At 54.6% G+C, this 12,026-nt stretch overlaps 2 protein-coding genes across 6 annotated transcripts; one reads left to right on the top strand and one right to left on the bottom strand.

Annotated features, from left to right (window-relative positions):
• Positions 1–1,096: 1,096 nt before the first annotated feature.
• On the bottom strand, positions 1,097–5,840 carry LOC308673247 (ras-related GTP-binding protein A). Of its 2 annotated transcripts, none has more exons than XM_081336798.1 (10): positions 5,601–5,840; positions 5,367–5,400; positions 5,183–5,282; positions 4,781–4,847; positions 4,288–4,510; positions 3,645–3,740; positions 3,168–3,290; positions 2,618–2,709; positions 2,045–2,160; positions 1,097–1,317 (listed from the first exon to the last, which is right to left on the bottom strand). In XM_081336798.1, the coding sequence occupies exons 2-10, from the start codon at positions 5,391–5,393 to the stop codon at positions 1,109–1,111; spliced, it is 1,053 nt and encodes a 350-aa protein (XP_081192924.1). In that variant the 5' UTR covers positions 5,394–5,400; positions 5,601–5,840; the 3' UTR covers positions 1,097–1,108. The 2 variants fall into 2 exon arrangements, with proteins under 2 accessions (XP_081192924.1, XP_081192925.1); XM_081336799.1 differs by lacking the exon at positions 1,097–1,317 and adding an exon at positions 1,391–1,855.
• RGCC (regulator of cell cycle) lies at positions 5,822–10,220 on the top strand (the record flags this gene model as incomplete). 4 transcript variants are annotated; one of them, XM_081336801.1, is made up of 4 exons in its annotated part: positions 5,822–6,069; positions 6,922–7,011; positions 7,434–7,496; positions 7,824–10,220. In XM_081336801.1, 4 exons carry the CDS (start codon positions 5,955–5,957, stop codon positions 7,829–7,831), a joined length of 276 nt encoding a protein of 91 aa, XP_081192927.1. In that variant the 3' UTR covers positions 7,832–10,220. The 4 variants fall into 4 exon arrangements, 3 of the variants coding, with proteins under 3 accessions (XP_081192927.1, XP_081192926.1, XP_081192928.1); XM_081336800.1 differs by having other exon boundaries at positions 5,891–6,098; XM_081336802.1 differs by lacking the exon at positions 5,822–6,069 and adding an exon at positions 6,130–6,224.
• Between the last annotated feature and the right edge of the window lie 1,806 nt (positions 10,221–12,026).

The following is a 12,026-nucleotide window of genomic DNA, read 5'->3' as shown; positions in this document are numbered from 1 at the left end:
GCGTACAACTGATCCCAGAGCAAGTTCTGGGGGTCTTCCTCTGCCAGGGAGGGAGTACCTCCCTTTCCCCTTGTGAGGAAGTGAAACACAGGCTGGGGAAGCGCTGCAGCATCTTACAAATCAGCCAACCCTTGGGAAAATTCCTGACTTTCCCCCATTCGCCAAGAGCACGGCCAGAACTCTGCAATGAGGGTCCCTGCTGCGGAAATGGGGGTGGGGGGCACCTGCCCAAACTCTCCCTTCTTCTGCCAGGAAGGTCCCTCCCCAAGTTGTCCTCTGGTCATCCGTCGCCCGCAGGAGGTTTAGAGGCTCAGTGGATGTGTCCTGGGAGGAGGCAGGTTGGTTGGCTGCTCAGCCCCTTTCAGGAGAGCCTTGGCCCTAATCTCGGAGTGGCAGAGCCTGGGAAGTGCCCCAGATTGTGGGGAAGAAGCATGCTTCTTTTAGCTCATGCTGCAACTTTCAGCTCTGGTGCAGCTGCAGGAAGCTTTGCACAGCAATCCCTCTGCAGATGACGTGGGTTTCTGGGTGGTTGGCAGCCGGAAGCAGGGTTGAGCTTTGCCTGCAAAGGATCCCCAGGGCGAGAGAGCAAGCTGTCCTTCTTGCATCAGCTGACAGGGACACCCCCTTCTCTTGTGTACAGAATTCCAGGGTATCAAGCCCACCAACACAGTGCGGTAGGGGGAGCAAGAGGACGGCAATCCTCAGGAAAGAGGGTAACCTAGATTCACACACATCACCTGGTTACGTGATATGTTGCCACTTGCTGACATTGGAATCATCACCAGAGCTGTCTGAAGTGCACAGGAAGGAAGTGGTTGAAATATGTTTGCCTAACGTGGCTTCTTCAGCTCTCTGGAAGGTTTAATACAAGTACACATCAAGCTGTGATCTTCTAGCAGAGCCCCCTAAGATGAGACAGAAGGGCCACCTGGAGCTGAGAAGGTCCGCAAATCCACCCATTTCTCCCTAGCAGGCAAGACTCCCAGGCCACAGACCTCAGCTGCTCCTGACCAGATGGACCCCCATGCGGAGCTGGATCATCTCCATAACTTTTGTCCTAATCAGGTGGGGAATGGACTTCCAAATAGAATCAATGCAATACTTGAAACTATTTATGTGCAAGAAAGAACTCAGGGCGCAGACCGAACTGGGTCCAGCTCCCCAGGAGTCCTCCATGGACTTGGTGGTCCGGTTCCTGGGACTGGTCCTCAGGCAGTTGGCAAGCCTTGCCGGAGTATTCTTGGGAAGGGCCCAACACTGGCTCTTGGAAAAACACCAAACTTCCAGGCAGAGCCAGGCAGAGGCTCAGGTTCACCTCTGCAGCACACAACAGGTGGGGGGGAAGGGGGAGAGGAAAAAACACACACATGGAGCTCTGGAAACCCACACGTCCTTGGTAACAAAATTTTATTGTCATGATTGAAGACAAGATTATAAACGTACTCTAGCAACTTGTTGATAAAATAGCAAGTATCCCAAGTTTGTAGTTTATTGTCATTTGGAACAGAATGGGAAACTAGGAAAGGGTTATGATGTCCGTGACATTTGGACCTTCCGCACCACTTTGGTGGTGGCAGAAGCAGCAGGTCCATAAGGTCCACCATGTGCCCAACACCCCCGGGGAGACCAGCATCCAAGGTGAAAAGAAGAAGAGAGCGGTGGAAAGCAGTGCACGCATTTCAAAGCCCACAAAACAGCCACCATGGTTGAAGTCTCTGAGGAAGAGAGTGTCTCCACTGCCGTAGCCAGAGAGGAGCTCAGCGTACCAGCAGGCTATGCTTGGGGCCATCCACCCTTTCCAGCTTCTCAAAGTGTTTCCTGGCATTTCGGATGTTTATCAGTGTTGCTGCAGAAGCTGGAAAAGAGGGCCGAGGTGAGACCATCCGCATGACCGGACGGGTCTGGGACAGGAAGGGCAGGCCTCCTTCCAGAAACCCCTCCAGCACAGCAGCCCGGCCTAGGTGAAACAATCTTCCTCCAGAGGGCCACAGGCAGCGCCCCCAAAGGTCAGCCCGAGCAAGAACAGCCCTGCTCTCCAACTTACGGATGGAAGGGTCCGACATGACGACCATCACGTAGGTGTTGGATGTGAAGATGTCAATGAAGTCAGCAAAGTTGGAATTCCTCACCTCCATGCTCTGGAAAGATGCAGCCAACTTACTGGGGGGGGGGGGGAGAGAGAGAAAGGAGGGGAGAATCTTAATTGCTCCATCCCAAACAGCCCTCTTACTCTTCAGGTCTCCCTCCCCACATTACTCTGATGACGCAGAGGCCTTTGCTTGTTCATGAACCCCAGAGAAAGGCAGCCCCACCCCAATGAAAGGCCTCCTTGTCAGTCAAGAACAGCTGAGATAAAATGGCCTGGATGGGCTCCAGGACTCCCATGGGGTCAACGAGAACGGCAATGGACATCAGTGGTAAAAGAGCAGAATACGGGCTGGCCTGCCCACCGGGCACAGGGAATGAATCTTTCCAGAAGCAGCCTCCCGAGTCCGGGGGTGCAAGTCTCTGCTTTCTCTAGGCAGAAACGAGCCCCGCCCAGCCTGGCGGGTCTGGAGGCCACCCGGTGGCCCTGGCCGACGCAGAGGAGCTCTCTGGGACAGACCTGTGCTCTCACCTGCAGCTCAGCTTGAACTGCTTAATGATGTTGCTGATTTTCTCAAAGCGGTGAATGTCCCGCTGCTCTTTGCACTGGTAGTGCGAAATGACCTGTGAGGAGGCGTGAACGCATCAGGCCGGCTTTCTCAGCCGAGCACGAATTCAGCCGAGGACCAAACTCCCAGCCAGGGGAAAGATGAAGCATCCAAGCTACGCTGGGCCTTCAGGGGCCCAAGAGGGCATTCCCAATCCATACTCACCAACCATTGTCGCGGAGCCACAGAGGACAAAGGAGCGAGTGGATACAGTCCTCATCACAAGCTTGTATGGAGAAGCTTTACCACCCAGTAGAGCTGTGCACCATGGTTCTCCAAGCGCCAGAGAGAACCAGAGTCCAAGCTACGCCCACAAGACTACCAGAATGGATGGAGACCTATTCTCGCAAGGGAACATCCTGGCTTCCACTTTTGTAAACCAGAGCAAGACATGTGGGAGGCTTGGAGGAGCCCTCCCCAGCCCATGCCCGAGGTGGGCTCCACCCTTGGAAACTAGTCCATCTTCTTGCTCACCAAAAATGTGGCTCTTTCAAACAGAAGAACTTCATCAGCTTCAATGATCTGAGCAAAATTCCTGAGGTTCATTTCCAGCTGCTGAACATTGGGAATAAGCTGGTAAACTATGCTGGACCACGCCTGCCAAAGAGGAAGCACAGAAGTCAGTTGAACTCTTGTCCCATCCTGAGATCGACCCAAAGTGAAGAGAGCAGCAGGACTCTCCTCTTGGCAGTCAGCAAATGGAGGAAAGCGCCCGTTAGAAGTAAGGGACTCGCCTCCGGACAAAACAGCCCAATTTTCATCTCTGCTACCCCACAGCCCAGAGGGATTTGAGAAGCTGTTGATGAGGCAGGAGGATTACCTACTGCTCACAAACTGAAACCCCCACTTTTACAGTCTGTAGCTAAGCAAGGATCTAACCCGGGGCTTCCTCCAGCTCCTGGCTTATAACTTGGTCATGATTAGCGACCATAATGGCACGGAAGCACAAACCTTGTAGAGGGTCTCATCCCAGATGGATGTTCTGAAGCAAGAGCATTCCAAAGGGCGGGACAACCGCTTTAAATCCTCTTCCCGTTCCTTGAAAATCTAATCAAAATAAACGAAAGAAGACAAATTCCCCCAATCAATATAAGCACCACCAATGAAGCTGCCCTCTTTGAGAGAGAGGATCATAGTCATCTCAGCAAGGCCACCGCTACTGGGAAAAGGGGGCAAACTGGAAAGGCCTCAGCAAGAAATCTTCAGAGAAAAAGGGAAAACATTCCCAGAGTTGATTAAAAATGGAGTCAGGCCTTTGCGCTCGCAGTTGCCTGCCAGATTCAGGGAATTCTGCAGTTGGAGAGCTTGTGTCATCTGCAGACTCTCATTGCACCCTCAGCTGTTGGTAGAGGCAACAGACATTTTGGCGAAGCCTACAGCAAAAGGAAAATGGAAAAGCAGCAGTTTCTGAAAGAGGAAAGCTTAGATGCTTTAGCAAGTGGAGCTGCAGTAACCCCACCAGGTGCAGCAGTGCACACCCAGAGTGAAAACCAGGAGGGAGGATGGCCTTGTTACCTCCCAAAGGCTACAGTTCCTGCCAGAACTCTTTGACCGAAAGCGATGCCTCCCATTTTATCTGGAGGTTGACCCTCACCAGATCACGCTGGTCCTCTTGTACTAAATCCATTTTGTGGACAAGGCAGAAAATCTTGGCATCGGGAGAATTCTGGAGAATGGCCTCCAGGCAGGACTGATAGTAGTGCATGTCTTTTTCCAGCTCTCTGCTCTCCACATCAAAGACGTAAATAAGAACCTCCACATTGCGAAAGATGTTGTCACGCTGACTGGTGAAGTAGTTCTCCATGAAGGTGTCCTGGCTGGAAGGAGAAGAGCCACCCTCAAAGACCAAGTCAGACAGAAAGAGGAAGAGAGGAGGAGCTCTCAGCTGGGGACACACTCCTGGGGGAGGAGAGGGGATTCCTTCCCCATATCTGGAGAAGAGACCTGCTTCTGCTCTGATCTCCCAGCAGGGAGGCCCCTTCTGAACTCCCTGGAGATCTTGGTTGCGCTCACTCTCCTGGGGCCATCCTTCCTCCTAGAAGTGCCCTTGGACCCAAAAGTAGGGGAAGGGCAGAGAAAATAATTACCCGCCACAGTCCCAAAGATTTAATACCAGGTTGCCCAGAAAGCGAACATGTGAGTGCTCCACGTCAACTGGAGAAAAAGATAAGAAATGAATTACAGAGATGTGAAACCATTCCCAGCAGCATCAGAAGGAACCTGTGGTAAAGCACAGAACAGCAGGTTTGCCGAATAACCACGGCCTGCTGAATGAGCCCCACTTGCTCAAGTCCACGCAAGCGCTCCCTTCACACGACGCTAAGTCTAAGCCAAAGAAAGCAGCTGTTGCAGGTGGGGTGTGTGTGTGTGTGCGTGTCTGGGGGGCTGCCCTTTCTTAAGCCGCTTCCGCAACCGGCGATTCACCCACGGCGCCTTCTTTGTGCTGCCGAGCAAAGCTCCGCGAGTCGCAACCGCCGCCGAGCCCTTACTTGTGGCTCCCAGGCGCCGCGTGTCCCGCGCGATGTAGTTGGCGAAAATGATGGACCGCATGCTGGTCTTGCCGGAGCCGCTCTTCCCCATCAGCAGCACCTGGGCGGCGGGAGGAGAGCCAACGTAGCCGCTGCGGAGACGCCCCCGCCCCCCCCGGCCCGCCCGCCCGCCCGCCCGGCCTACCTTCTTCTTCATGGCTGCGTTCGGCATCCCACGCCTGCAAAGACACGGGGGGGGAGGGGGCGTCAGTGGGCGGCAAGGGCCGGACACCCGCGGCCTGTGCCGGCTCCCGGGAGGCTCCCTTCGGCCGCCGCGGCCCTCCCCGGACGGGACCCGGCGCGGGCGGCCCAGCGGCCTCTTCCGCGGGCGGGGGCGGCCCCGGGCAGGTGCGGAAGCGGGGCGGGCGGGCAACCCCACCTGTGCTCGGGACTTGCCCTGCGGCCGAGGGGCGCGGGAGCAGCAGGCTCTCCGCGTCGTCGTGCTGCTCCCCGAAGGCCTCACAGCCCCAGCCTCGCGTGGGTCGCTCGCCCGCCTTCGCCCGGCTCCGGACAGCCCAACCCACCGCGGCACCTCGGGACAGTCACGTGAGCCGCGCCGTCGCCGCGCCGTCGACTCCGCCCTCCTTCGGTCAGGTGATGTAACGCGACGCGCCGACCACGGAGGCAGCAGCGCCTAGAGCGACCCTCCCGTGCGAAGCCGCAGGAGCCATGCTTCTTGAGGGTGCCGCGCTCTCCGGAGCCCTGCCGGGAAAAGCAGTTATGCGCGAAGGCAATGACGGTTCCCCGTGGCGGCAAGGCCGGGTTTGCTGTTCACGTGCAAAGGACGTTTCGGGGATGTCGAAGCCCAGATTGGTGTTCTCTCTTCAGGCCGGCAGGCGGCACTATGGGTACGCTGCCTCTACAGAGGGAGGCTTCGGTAAGGGCGGAACTCCCCGGGCCGCGCCAGATGTGGCGATGTGGCGCAGCCTTTACTATCGCCTCCCATATGGTCTAGCGGTTAGGATTCCTGGTTTTCACCCAGGCGGCCCGGGTTCGACTCCCGGTATGGGAAGACGTGACTTTTTTTTTTGCTCTACTGGGGGGGGGCATTGGGCGCCCTCCCCCCTCGGAAGCCCCACCTCTGCTTCCTCACCAGGGACTAGCCCCTTGGCCGACAGGGCAGCCGTGGGGAACAGCTGCCTGCAGGCCTTGCCGCTTTCGGCGCTTGGACGGCCCGGTTCCGCGGGGCGGGGCCTTGGGAAGAAAATGTACCCGCGGGGCTGCCTGGGGTAGAGGGGCGATGGCGGCGGCAGGTGAGCGCCGGGGCGTGGGCCGAGTCTGCTGGGCAACCGGGCTCTTTGCCCTCGTCTCGCTTCTTTCCCCCGGCCAAGCTCGCATCCTTGGGATGCTGGCGGACGCTGCGCTGATCCTCCTGGAGAGAAGCGAAGCCAAGCCAGAGCAGTGCCCGGCTCTGCTTCTGGCCCTCGGCCTCGCTACACAACCCTGGAGAAGCGCCGGCCCCCTTCACAAGTCGCTTCTCTCCTTTTGCTGCTGAAGGCAGCAACCATCCGAGAGGCGCACAAGCCCAATAAATGATTAAATGTGCTTGTTTACTTCCCCTGACTGGTTCTGCTGATGAGCTGCTACCTCCTCGGCTTCCTCTCCAAGCACTTGCTGAAGATAGCGGCCCTGGACCGGGGAGGGGAGGGGGAACAAAGGGCCACCAGCTGAGGCAGCCTTTCTCTTTGCTTTCCCTGCAGGCGAAAGCATCTCTCCCAGCAGCAGCCTGAACAGCAGCGAGGAGGACCTCTGTGCTGGTGTGGCTTCTTCTGAGACTCCTGACTCCACAGGTACAACTTTGGAGCGCAAGGGGAGAGGATGTGGGCAAACGGAGGGGAGCTGCCCGTGTTTCCATTTGTGGACCAGAAACAACAATTTGGGATTCTTTTATTGTCCCTGGAAAGGTCGAGTCTCCAAATGGAGTCAGAACAGACCCCCTTGGGACCCATTTGACTCCTTGGGATGTCTCCCTCTCCCTCTTCCCCTCCCTCTGTCTCCCCCCTCCCTCCTAAGTCTAGTTCCACCAGCCTGTATGGACCTTCATGACTAAGACAGAATAAACACCATGTGACTGAAAGTTTTGTTTAGCTTTTTTTTTCTTTTGGTATTGCCGAGATCCAATTATTCCAATCTTTAATTTACTCTGATCTTTGATTCAATCAAGATTTGTTAGGATGAGGAAACTGATAAGCTATCACATCTTATCTTGTAGCTAAGCTTGGTGACACCCACAAACTGGAAGCATTCATTGCAGACCTGGACCAAATCCTGAAAGGTAGGTCTGGGCCCTGTAGGAAGAAGTCCAAAAGATCCCACCCCCACCCCGCACATCATGCTTCTGCCTTTGCCAGCAAGGGCTTCTGGCAAGCCCCTCAGGGCAGAAACGGTGGCACAGTTGCCGCAGATGCATTTGCAGAATCTCTGGACTTTAAGAGAAGTGCTCACTTGAGGTCAGTGATTGGGGAAGGTTTCCAAACCCTCTTGGAGGATTACCGGCCTGGGTTTCAGTGGACTCTGTGCCTCTGACTGATGCAGAGCAGGCTGGGAGGGGCCCAAGGCAGAAGTTTCTAGAAGGTTTAGCCCAAGTATTCTTTTCTCATAGAAATATGACCAGGTTTCCTCCTGTGCTCTTCAAGATGAAAATCTGCCTGCTGATGTCTCGCTGAATGGACCCCAGCTTTTTTGGCCTGGGAGAAGCCCCCCCACCAAAATGCCTGATGCATCAGCTCTGACTGCCCCCAAAGCCAGCCTACTTTGCACCTGGCTTCTCTGCAGGGAAGGGATCACTGTTCACCAAATACTTTTGTTCTAAAAGTCAAAGCAGAAATCCAGTAACTCTGAATCCCAAAGACTGTTCTGCCATTGGTTTTATTTTTGAAATTCGGCAACCTGCCGAAGCCCGAGCGTGGGGCAGATGGGTGGCTTCGGGACTGTCCTCTCTCAGCAAGCGGGAGGGAGGGGAGGGGGCCCAGTCTGCTCGTGCTCCCACCACAAGGAACAAGGTGGCCGAGGTTCTTCACACTCAGCCTCAGTGGCTTCAGCCTCAAGAGACGGTTGGTTAGAATCGGTTTGCAGGTGAGCTTCAGAGGAAGGAGGAGGCAGTTGCCTGGAGCATCGCCCCGATGCCCTTCCTTCGAAAGTTCTAGGCTGAAAGCGGCCGAGCCCCTGAACATTGCCTCCCCGCGGGTGAAACCCCCACCCGCCCCGGGGCTGCAGGGAGCCACTGCCAAACGGAGAAGCCCATGGCTGACACTTGTAGCATCCTGGGGAAGAACCAGCTGTTCTCTGAATCCCGGATCGCCCAGTTTTCCTGCCGAGAACTGGGAAGGCGAACATAAACCCAGGTGGAGGGAGCACCCCCAAATTCCCTTCTGCTGGGGGAGGGAAGTCCCTGGTCAGCATCCAGAGACTAGGTGTCTAGCCCCACAGAGACCCCTCCCTGTAGGGTTTTCTTCCTGGGGGGCATTCATTTCCCTCCTGTCCGAGCAAAGAATGGCTTTCAAGGAGATCTAAGGAATAATACATTCAGGTACTTTGCCCCCTGCCTCTGGTAAAAAGGCTCCTGCAGGCCCCAGGCTCAGTCTGTAGTCATAACAGACCCGTAGGACCAGAAGGGAATGGTTCTATCTGGAAATTGGATTTTTAAAAAACAAATGAGAAATCTTCTAGGTGTTTTTCAAAAGTGTCATAGTTTGTTAGATCTCTGAGGTAGGGTCTCTGTTCTGTGAGCCTTCCACATTATCCCAAATGTGCCATGTTCAAACTCACAAGGGCTACAAGTTTCAAAGAAAGAAGACATAATGGCCAGTTCATGCATAATGCTAAACCATGATTGTAGAATAAACCCTGAGTGGCTGATTAACTGAAGTACTCAGCCCAAAAACATGGTTTCTAAACCACCACGTTGGCAGCCACATCTCTTGGCAAGCACTTCTCAGCCTTGGCCCCAGTGGATTGCCATCCAGATGATTCCAGAGTGGGCACTTAGGACAGAGGCCCTGTCTGTCTGTCTGTCCCTGAGATGATTCTCCGGGGGCTGGCCTGGTGCTGCCTCCTCCAGATCAGAGAGGTCGAGGCACAGGCAAGTGAGCTCCCGGCCCCATCTTCCTTGCTGGGGCTGTGTCCCTTTGAGGAGAACCTGGCTCCTCAGCTCCAATTAGCCCAGAAGTCAAAATAGGGCTCTTCCTGCCCACTTGCCCACTATCTTATGTGCACATGGCTGCCTACTCAGCTACACTCATGGCTGCCTGGGGCCTTATCGTGGCTAGTGAGTATTGATAGCCAACCGTCTTCCTGGCTTGCTATCTCTCATGGTGAGGAGCTCTTGAAGCTCAACCAGACAAGATTTCTATGAAACAATTTAGAAGGCTGGCTTGCAGTGGGGGAGGGGAACAGGCAGTGACTGACCTCTGTGGGGCTTTGGACCCCCCCCCCCCCCCCGGCTGAGATTACAATTTCAATTCCTTTCTCTTCGGCATTTTCCTTTCTGAAGCAGGATGTGAAGATAGTGACTGATGCTGTAGCAAGAAGCTAGAATTCAGGCCGCAACTCCTAAGGAAACCCCAGTGGAGAAACGAAGGCAGTCATGAAGCACCCAGCCTTTTGCCTTCAGTTTCTAGACACTGCAGCAGAGAAGCTGCCTGTCTTGGCAGGCCAGGTTGGGAAGAGCAGCACCAGAGCAGGAGACCCAGATCCCTCCTGTAGCCTCTTGTCCTGGCCTTAGGAAGGGGCTGTGTGTTGGAACAAGCTGATCCTGTCCAGGAAGGATTGGGCGGTCCTCCTCTGTCTATGTCTCTCCTCCCCAGGCAAGGTACTTTGTGGTGTCACTCCCAGGCTGCAGAAGGGCTGCTCCTTATTTTCAGCTGGCACAGAGTTTTTAACAGAACTACCTATCTATATAGATCTATCTGTCCGTCCGTCTGTCCATCCTTCCTTCCATCCATGAATTTGTTTGTATCCCACCCTTTAAAATTATTTTTACAAATAAATCAGCGAATAGATCCAACACGCCTTCCTCCTATTTTCTCCACAACTGTGAGGTGTTTTAGACTGAGAGTGACTGGCTCAAAATAACCCAGCTGACTTTCATACATAAGGCAGGATTTGAACTCATGGTCTCTTGCTTTTTAACCTGGTGCCCTAAGCACAAGACCAACTTGGCTCTATTAAACATTAAAATAAGGGTTTTAGTAGAACATCAAATGCTGGGAAAGATTGAGGGCAATAGAAGAAGGGGACGACAGAGAATGAGGTGGCTGGATGGAGTCATTGAAGCAGTAGGCGTGAGCTTAGATGGACTACAGAAGATGGTAGAGGACAGGAAGGCCTGGAGGAACATTGTCCATAGGGTCGCTATGGGTCGGACACGACTTCGTAACTAACAACAACAACAGAACATCAAAGAAACATAAATATATAACACTTCATTCAGATTAGGTAAGTCAAAAAGAGTTCCTTCAGCTCCAGGTTAAGTTCAGTTGGGGGAAGAATTAGTGGCTGAAATAGTTCCAATTCAAACAAACTCGGAGGCAGGTCAAACCATCTTCCTGTCCAACCCTGTTTTGGAAACTTGCAAGCACTCAGCTCCTCCCATAAGGTGAATGTCACAAGAGGCATCCAAAGTGCGAGAAAAAGACACCTGAGATCTTTTCTTTTGGTTCTCTTGGTCCCTGCCCCCTGGGCAGCAAGAGACCTCCTGACCCCAGTTTATTACCCATATTTGGACTCTCTGGAGCTTCTTCACAAGGATGTGGCTAGCAGGGAGCTCAGCCTCCAGGAGTGAGGAAGGAGCCCGAGGTTGCCAGGAAGTTGCAAGAGGCGGTGAGCAGGCCTTCTGTGAGGAATGGCAGCCCAGCCGCAGAACAGAACTGCCCAGGGGTTACCGTTGCTCTGTCTTCAAAGAGAAAACTGGTGGGAAATGATGACTCGGTGCCCTCAAGTCCTCTGAGCAAAACAGGAGTGCCTGAACTGGTGTGGCATCCAGGAGGGAGAAAGCCTCCGGAGCTCTCTCAGCTGACCTGTGTCACAAGGCATTTGGGGGGTTGTGGGGGGAGGGGCAGGGGGTTTTCCTCTTGGTTCCTCGGGAGAGTTTTAGGATGACAAAGATCCTGTTCTCGTCCAGCAACCAGCATTGGTGGGAGGGAAAGTGAAACTCCGCAACCCTCCTGCCCTCTCTGAGCCAGAGCTCCCTCTCCTCTCCTCTCCCCTCCGGGGCCCAAACGTGGCAAAGCCATGTAGATTCACCCGGAGGGGGGGGTCACGGTCATGATTTTATCCTCCTCTACGAGGGCGATCCTTCAGATGAGCTGGCCACGGCAGAGCCCGAAAAAGCAACGGGCCGAGGCTCAGCCTCGCCTCCTTCCTTTAGCCTGGGAATAGCAGAAAGGATCGAGTAAAAGAGCCGTTAGACATTGGTGAAATGGATCACTCGATGGTTTCTGAGTTAGGTTCCCTTACGTAGCATTTGTTACTTTAACCTCTGCTGAGCCTCCCCGTGGGTAGACCGAGCCCCACCGGGTGCCCGTGGAGCAACCGCGCTTCATTCGTCTACGCTGCGCAGGTTCCGTGTCCGGATTGAAACTTTAGCAGAATCTGCAGGGGCCCAAGGGAGAGTTTCTCAAGTCAGCAACTCTTGCGGGAGACCTTTGGGGCAGAGAGCGACGGCTCCCCCCACGCCCAACTTGGATTGTAATGAAATGGAAAAAAGAGATTTCTCCTGCAAGGCGGAGCACACCAAGAATAGCGGCCGTGAATTGCCCCGCGCGCTCCCGTTGAAGCCGCCGCGAACGGGAGCCCCGCCCAGCGC

Source organism: Vipera berus (genome assembly GCF_964194415.1).
Source record: "Vipera berus genome assembly, chromosome: 11".
Lineage (NCBI taxonomy): Eukaryota > Metazoa > Chordata > Lepidosauria > Squamata > Viperidae > Vipera > Vipera berus.
Note: the sequence above shows the minus strand (reverse complement) of the source record. Positions and strands in the feature narration are given on the sequence as shown.